At 48.1% G+C, this 9,011-nt stretch overlaps 1 protein-coding gene across 1 annotated transcript in view; it reads right to left on the minus strand.

The window, feature by feature from the left end:
• Nucleotides 1–9,011, minus strand: part of gabra3 (gamma-aminobutyric acid type A receptor subunit alpha3) — a 285,967-nt gene that overhangs the window by 8,430 nt on the left and 268,526 nt on the right. The window contains exon 9 of the mRNA XM_037688046.1: nt 2,883–3,088. Within this exon, the coding sequence (XP_037543974.1) occupies nt 2,883–3,088 (206 nt within the window). The remainder of the gene's footprint in view (nt 1–2,882; nt 3,089–9,011) is intronic.

The following is a 9,011-nucleotide window of genomic DNA, read 5'->3' on the forward strand; positions in this document are numbered from 1 at the left end:
TACACTATTTCATAAACATAATACACGATTTCATAAACATAATACACTATTTCATAAACATAATACATTATTTCATAAACATAAACACTATTTCATAAACAAACACTATTTCATAAACAAACACTATTTTATAAACGTATACATCACCCATTTTGTAACATTGTGGCAGGATCTTTGCTTTTTGTTTTTGACTTGTGTTTAATTTTATGTTTTGGATCTTTGGACTTGGCTTTGCTCTTCCTCAGTCGCTCCCTGCTCCCACTCAGCAGTCAGCTCAGGTGTCTCCACCTGTCTATTTAGTCCGTCAGTTTCCATATCCACATCAGCAGAGCATTTTTGGTTTCCCATGCCACAGTCCACTCTTCCTCTTTGTGTTCACCTCGTGGTTTTTCTTCAGTCGTATGTTTTGCTGCCTCTTCAGCTTTTTGTTTTTGTTAAAAATAAAAGGGTTTTTTTTTCCTGCTACCGTGACATCTGAAGTCGTCCAGGTTGCACCAGAAGGGCTACAGCTAGCTGCTGCTGCTGTTTGCACTTGTAAATAATCATGCAATGCAAAAGTGCTGATGATGTAAAAAATTATTAAAATATCATTTTCATGAATCACTCTTTGTTTGAATTAATGTAATTTTAATAAAACAGCAATCCAATTTATTCTGGATCGCTCTCATGCTAGATGTTAGCTCGTCAGTCTGGTCAGAAATAAACCGTTTCTTCAAACACTCTACAACGGGTAAGATATTTATTGTTCATAACACTTTCCAAAGAACCCCACTTTAAAATACCGGTATTTGAACTATTCCTTTAAAATAAATACAGGTTCTGCTGCAAATTAAGCATTAAAAGCAGACAGAACTCTGAGGTTCTGAACAACAAGGAACATTTATTTAAACATTTCTTATTTTGACCATTATCCTACCTGAAAACAACTGTCTCTAAAATACTTTTTAATATAATTATTGGAGCCTAATGAGACTTTTACATTAAATGTAAATATCTGTTTAATTTAAAAAAGAAAAGAAGGCTGAATCATTCCACATCCCTGTGGGTGTTTTCCAGTTCTCTTGCTGTCAGAACTTGGAACGCCAAGTCAACAAATCTCAGTTTGATGTAGCTCTGATATCTTCCTGCAGGGAACTTGCAGGGATCTGTTAGACTGATCAAGGACACAGTTAAATATTAGCCTAAACTTGTAAATATTACTCTTGCTTTTTACTTGAGAAAACATTTTATTTAGATTTTGTTGACTCGGCGTTGTGAGTCCAATCAGAACAGACATGAAGCAAAGAAATCTATCAAACAAATCAGTTTCCTCTGAGCTGCTAAGCTTTATTTTTTTTTAAGTTCATATAAATATACATATAAAGTTCATATTCAGTCTTTTAGGGTTATGATTAGAGTCAAGATTTATTCATGAAAACTTACTGCAAGTTGTTTGGACCTAAGTTTGGACTCCTGCCTTCAAACTGTTTGCTCCACCTACAGCCAGTAAGTACCATGAATGGGTGAAGCTCTGACAGAGATATGCTAAAATAACCTTTTGAGTAGGAGGCTAATGGTTCAGAGTAGGAGGCTGGAGACTGACTCAGACTGTTTTTCTCCTTCATGATCCTCTCCTCTGTCTGAAAGGTTCTGACTCGGCGGTTCCGTCCTCCTCTGGGTCTGCAACTCCTCCTCATATTCAAAAATCGTCTCATCGTTTGGACTCAAACATCCTAAAACTGACTAAACTAAACACCAAACAACTAAACTACACCCTAACTATAAAACCCAAACATATCACAAATCTCTCAAATCTCATGACTCACTCCCAGTGAGTTTGAGCAATTTCCAGGCAATTCGGAGGGGTGGGAGGTGAAAGTGAAGGGTGATGGGGGTGTTTTGTCCTTGAGACTGCCCATCTTTGCTGCGGCCTCTCGCTCGAACGCGCTTCAGATATGTTGATGATTTTCAGAAAAAGATGTGGCGTGGCTCATTTATCATAACTGGTTTTGCTTGGCCTATCAGCACGATTTAAAAACTGTTGTGTAGTTAAAATCTGTACTTTTGGAGCAAGTTAAAGTGGAATCTCTGACGGGCTGTATCTTTACGGTTAGAGCGACTGATAGTCATATGACTATCATGTGCAGCGTGTCGACTGGCTCCAAAAGGAAAAAAAAATCATCAGAGTAGGCAACACCAGACAATTTAAGTAGGCAGCGAAGTCACAGCCTGCCGCATGTTATTGAGAAGGCAGTTAAAACACTCAGTTAATTTGTATCTTTACTTCCCCTCCTATATTCTAGTAAACAACCCAAACAGTCCACACTATTGACAAATATAGAAAAAGGTCTTTAAATTAGGATTCATCTGCCTATATGCTGTAAAAATAACCTCAAAAGAGCCGTCCTCAGGCGATTTATTTGCAGTTTTTCTAATCAGCGTGCAGATGTAAGGATCCTTTCAGGATTGAATGAGCTCACAGTGCCTTTAGAACGAGAGCTGAACATATGCTGCGATTGTAAATCAGGGCCAACGTCTCTGGGAGTTTACTTCTGTTTTTACTCTCACTGTTCCGCCCCGATGTTCCCGTTCCATTTGGCTGGTAATGAATAAATAAAAGGTCTCTTTAAAGTCCTCATAGAGTACTCAAGGCTGTGTTAAAAAAGAAACTTTTCATGTGTTTCTGAAGCGCAGCTTCTCCTCATCACGGCTGCAGTATGAAACGATTCTGAATAACTTGGGGAGTATTTGTTGTTACAACATTGTTTTCTAATCTAATTTAACAAGCAGAAAAGTGTTGATGCCTCAAAAAAATGTTACGTTTTGTCATAAAATGCCTTTAATCTTGGTGCACGGGAATATTTCAGATGTACAGGTGTGAAATATTGCCTTTAATCACTCACCCTTATTTCCATGCCCTCTCTCTTCCCATCCCATGCCCAGCTGCGTTTGGTGAAGTAGTTGACTGTAGCAAACTCAATCAAGGCAGAGAAGACAAAGGCATAGCACACAGCCATGAACCAGTCCATAGCAGTGGCATACGCCACCTTAGGCAAGGAGTTTCTAGCACTGATGCTCAGGGTGGTCATGGTTAGGACAGTGGTGACCCCTGAGGACAAAAAGAAAAGATGAATTATTGCTTTTGTTGGGAAAACACCAAAGTACAGTTTTCTATTCTTTTCCTTTTTTTACTTTTTACACCCTGAGTTGAATTTTGGTGTAATATTTGATTAAATCTGGTACAGGATGATGTGTCTAGTAGGGAGGCCATCTTCCAATTAGAGGATTGGGAGTTCACTAAAATGATTTTTGCCAGGACGCTGACACCACCCTTCATCCCTGAAGTGCTCGTTAGTGAACAAGTGAGAATGTAAACGTGGGGTGTAAAATATTGTGTATGATAGAAAGCACTGGATAAGTGTGAATGAGTGAATGAAAAACATAGTAAAGTGCTCTTCAGAACCTCAAGAGTTTAAAAAGGTGATATATATATATATAAGTATGGACCATTCATATTCAAATTACGATATGAAATGATATAATACAAGTACAACAAAGTAAACATAGTAAAATGCAATACAAAATGATATTTGAGACATGATAAAATAAGATCTGATAAAAAGCAAACACAGGACAGTACAGTAAGATACAATTTGGGCCACATTGATGTGGTATATGAAATACAATACAACCCAGACTAAGCAGCAGGATATAATGTGATATGATAGGTTATGACATATCACACTATAATATGATATGCTAAGTTCATGGCAAAAACTAATACAGACATGTTCCTGTTTTTAGTGTTTTATATCGCTTTATAATGTAGCTGCTTTTATAACATCATTTTCTTCCATTAATTGTTTTCCATTTATGTGCCTTCTTTTAAGATTTTCTACTGTTGTCATCATTGTTAAAACAGGTCTCTCTTGTAAGTGAGTCCTCGAAGCTCAATGAGACTAACCTGTATAAATAAAGGTTGAATTGAATATGCTATAGGGTACAATGACATATATAAAACGAAAGTTACGTATGTAACTACGGTTCTATGAATCCCGGATGACCGCCAGAGGGCGGTGCTGAAAGCACTGAATGTTCCCTTCGCGCATGCGCTGATTCGAGTAATAATACCAACGGAGTCACAGGTGTGACACGGATGACCAATCAGAGGCTATATAGCCCGATGTCATCCGCTGCTCTGCTCCTACAGAATCTTCTCGTGGAACGCAAGGATTCTGAGTGACGGAGAAGCTCTGGCGGTCATCCGGGATTCATAGATCCGTAGTTACATACGTAACTTTCGTTCTATTTCATCCCTCCTGACCGCCAGAGGGCGGTGCTGAAAGCACTGAATGACTAATACCAACGATGTCACAAGGAATCCTAAACACCTACCTCACTGAGGAGGCCCAGAGGACCCTTGTAGAAGAACCTGGCCCAGGGGATGAGGGGTGGCCACGTTAACTCTATAAAATCTGGTGAACGTGCTTGGGGAAGCCCATGATGCAGCAGCACATATTGCTTCCAGCAGAACCCCTCTCAGGGCAGCCCAGGAAGCGGAGACGCTCCTGGTAGAGTGAGCCTTCAAGCCGACCGGCAGGGGGCCGGACCCTGCAGCATAGGCGTGGCAGATGACGTCAACGATCCAGTGGGAGAGGCGCTGTTTGGAAAGAGGACAGCCTAACCTAGGGCCTCCATAACACACAAACAGCTGGTCTGAATGTCTTATCACGGCAGTAGCTGCAACGTATGCCTCCAGTGCCCTCACCGGGCACAATAATGCAGACCCCTCACCAGGCGCAGGCTGAAAACGTGCCAGCCTCAACGGTTGGTTAGAGTGAGAGTGAGATAACACCTTTGGTACGAATGCAATGTTTGGCCACAAGGCAACACACGAGCCCTCAGTGCCCCACCTGAGACATGAGGGGCTGATTGAGAGAGCATGTAGCTCGCTGACCCTCTTTGCTGAGGTAATAGCCAACAAAAAAGCCGTCTTACATGAAAGCCACTTGAGGTCCGCCTGCGACAGAGGCTCGAAAGGAGGACGGCACAGAGCTTCGAGAACCAAGGGAAGGTCCCAACCTGGTGCTCGTGGAGCTGTCGGCGGGTGTGACCTACGGGCACCACGCAGAAAAAGAGAGACTAGATTATGGCTCCCTACCGTACGGCCATCAATGCCAGCGTGATTAGATGATATTGCCGCTACATAAACTTTAAGCGTCGAAGGACAGCGACCCTTACCAAGTAGAGACTGGAGAAACTCCAGAATGGTGGGTATTGTATAGGAGACTGGATCCTTGTTGTGATCATAACACCATTGGGAAAACAGGCGCCACCTGTTTTCGTACTGCTGACGAGTAGAGGGTGCCCTGGCGCCCAGGATGGTGTGTCTGACGGGGCTCGAAACTCCAGTCAGCTGCTGTCCTAGCCTTGCAGTGGCCACGCCCACAGCTGAAGACGTTGAGGATTGGGGTGCCATATCAGTCCCCTCAACTGAGACAGCAAGTCCCTTCTGGTCGGAAGACACCATGGGACGCCCTGACATAGACTTCGTAGCAGTGCGAACCATGGTCGTGCTGGCCAATACGGAGCCACCAGCAGCATCCTGTGGCCCTCCTCGAGGACTCTCTGAAGGGTTGGCCAAATCAGAGAAAGGGGAGGAAAGGCATATAGAAGGACCCTTGGCCAAGGATGAGCCAATGCGTCCTGGCCTAGCGCACCCGACGCCCCCGTAAGATAGTACCATATGGGACACTGAGTCGACTCTTCCGTCGCAAACAGGTCTATCTCTGCCAAATCTGGGTGATTTGGCAGAGATAGTGCTGATGATCTGGGACCAAAACGGTCCCAGATCATCAGCACTATGTCGCTGTGGAGGGACCACTCTCCCAGAGGGGACTCTTGGCGGGAGAGAAAATCTGCGACCTGATTGTGTTGCCCTGGCAAGTACGCTGCCCGCAGGGTGGACAGGCGAGGAGAGGCCCATTCCAGGAGCTCTCTGGACACTCTCAGAAGTTGTGCTGACCTGGTGCCCCCCTGATGGTTGATGTGGTAGACAACAGAGGTGTTGTCTGACCGAACAAGTACATGCCTCCCTTCCAGGTGAGGCAGGAAGTGCCTGAGTGCCAAGTACACTACACGCAGCTCCAGCACATTTATATGCTTGGAATGGTCTCTTTGACCCCAGCGGCCCCCCCATCCCATGGAGCTGGCATCTGTCGTGATCACTTCCCTGCGACACACTACCACTCCCATGGGGACACCCCTGGACAAATAATCTCCGTCCCTCCATGGAGTCAAGGCATGAAGACATGACCTCGTCACTGCGAGCTTGCGATGCCTTTGCAGCCTGGCATCCAGGTGAAAGCTGTTGAGCCACCTCTGCAAGGGGCGAAGTGACAGCAGGCCTAAGGGCACCAACCGAGTGACTGATGTCAGCTTGCCGAGTAGTTGCAAGAAGGCAACATAGGAGAGCTGCCTGCCCAGCCTGAACCAATTGACCAGCTGGAGTATGCCGGCCACCCTTTGAGCGGATGGGCGAGCTCTCATGGAAGATGAATCCAGAACCACCCCAAGAAAGGTGGTCATCTGGGAAGGGATCAGGCAGCTCTTCTCCAGGTTGACATTGAGGCCCAACTGGGACATATGAGCGAGCAGGCGGTTTGTGTTGTGAAGGGCACAGGCCTGAGACGGGGCGCAGAGAAGCCAATCGTCTAAGTACGGCAGAATCTTCACTCCGCAGGCCTGCAGAGGAGAGAGGGCTGCCTTCACGCACCGAGTGAACACCCTTGGGGAGAGAGAGAGCCCGAATTGGAGTACCCGGAACTGCCAGTGGTGACCCCGATAGGCAAACCTGAGAAAGCGGCGATGTTCTGCCGCAATAGGCACATGAAAATATGCATCCTTCAGGTCTACAGACGTGAACCATTCTTCCCTCATGACAGCTTGAAGGACTTCTGCTGTTGTGAGCATGTGGAAGGGCAGCTCCTTTAGGTACTGGTTGAGTCCCCTCAGGTCTAAAATGGGACGAAACCCGCCCGTCCTCTTTTGCACAAGGAAGTAAGTCGAGTAATAGCCCCTGGGTTGTTGCAGAGGGTCCACTGCCTCTATTGCGCCCTTGGCCAGGAGGGCGGAAAGCTCCTGGTCTAGTGCTTGAGCTTTCACCGGGTCGACGATTACAGTCATCTTGACCCGGCATGAGATACGAGGCCGCCGTCGGAACTGTAGCCGGTAACCATGGGTCAGAGTGGCAACCACCCATGGGTCCACGGCGTGAGCAACCCAATAGCTGAGCTGCTGGTGGGATAAATATCCGGCGGTCGGCCTGATGGCATTACCGTCTCCCTCCCGTGGGGGAGCGGCAGCCAGAGTCCCTGGTCCGAGCCTGCCCAGCTGGTCGGTGGACCGACCCACAAAAGCTCCTGCTGGGCCTTTGCTGAACCGCATGAGGGTAAGGACCACCCGGCCGGTTATGACCCCCAGGCGGCGGCTGCATGCTGGAGCCAGCCGACAGGCGCCTTGGATGCCGAGGAGGTGGAGGGGGCATTGGCCTGCTAAGGCTCGAAAATTGCTGCCTTCTCTGTCGTGCCTGGACAGTCCGTTCCAGTGCTTCCAAGGCAGGCGAACCGAACAACTCCCCCGGCACCACTGGGACATTACGGAGGGCTCTACGGCATGGCTCAATCAATGCTGACTGCGCCAACCAGACCTGTCGGCGAGCTTGGACCAAGGAGGACATCACGCGCCCAAGCTCCCTCGTCATTAGTGCAAAGGCCTGAAGCGCTGCATCGTTAAAGCCCATTGCTGCTGTCGCACTACTAGTCCCCTGAAGGGACGCAGAGAGGGCAAGCATTAGGTGTGCCAAGGAATTACCTAGGCGGCCAGCACGCGCTCCGGCGGCATAGGCTCTGCAGAGGAATTCATCCGTGACACGACACTGAGCTCGTGGGCACCGAACATGACTGCGCAGAGCTTCTTCTGGTGACACGATGAGAGAGGCAACAGCAGGTTCTATCGCTGGCATGCGATCCAAGCCTGCTACAGCCGGCTCATGCATGGCCGCCAACACTCTGCCATCTGCAGAGAGGCGCGCAAAGGCTTTGGGGTCCCGCCAGCAACCATGCAACTCCTTCAGGAACTCCTCTGATGGAGGGACAGAAAAGGAAGGAGGGGTCAGTCCGCGCCTGAAGAAGGCACTTCCAGGGGTGGACGCCTCTGGTTGCGGGACGTCCAGCTGCAGTTGTCTCAGGGCCATACGCATGACGTCCTGCATCGAGCCGTCACCCGACCCACTAACTGCACTCCGAGAAGAGAGTGAAGCTGTCTCTGAGACTCGATATGAATGCCCGTCCTCCTCACCTAAAAAGTGAGAGGCAGAGGCAGCCAAGGATAGCACATCTTCCTCCACAGCCAGTTCAGGCATGGGTGGGGAGGAGAGTCCGGTTGCTGCCACTGGTTCAGTTCCCAGTTGGCGTACCTGAAAAAGGGACTTCATCTCCGCTAATTCAGCGGAGAACTGCTCCACCCTTGTGGAGAGGCCCCTATCAGACCTGGCTCGCTTCTTCCCAGGAGGGGCCACAGAGACTGCGGCCTCAGTCCTGCGCTTCGAGCGCCTAGGTGGAGCCTCCTGCCCAGGAGGCGGGAGGTCATCGCCGAGTTTGGGGCGAAACTGGGCCAGCCGGGCCACCCTCACAGCATGCGACATGAAGCTGCAATTCATGCAGGGGTTCTCTGACAGGGCATCCACCAGATGGTCATGTCCAAGGCAGGCAGGACACAGGTCGTGACCGTCATCTGTCTGGAGCATGGCTCCACAGACTGTACAGCAGTGAGAGCCGTCCATGCTCCTTACCCAGCTATGCCCAAGATATTCAGAGAGGCTAGTACCACTAGCTCAGCTGGTAAAAGAGGACAATTGGGAGAGGGGGCGCGAACGCTCACCTTCACCAATCAAAACAAGGCCAAAACTCAGAGAGGCTAGCACCGCTAGCTCAGCTGGTAAGAGAGGACAATTGGGAGAGGGGGTGAGAACA

This window comes from Nematolebias whitei, chromosome 14, assembly GCF_014905685.2.
Source record: "Nematolebias whitei isolate Nwh7 chromosome 14, NemWhi1, whole genome shotgun sequence".
Taxonomy (NCBI): Eukaryota; Metazoa; Chordata; class Actinopteri; order Cyprinodontiformes; family Rivulidae; genus Nematolebias; species Nematolebias whitei.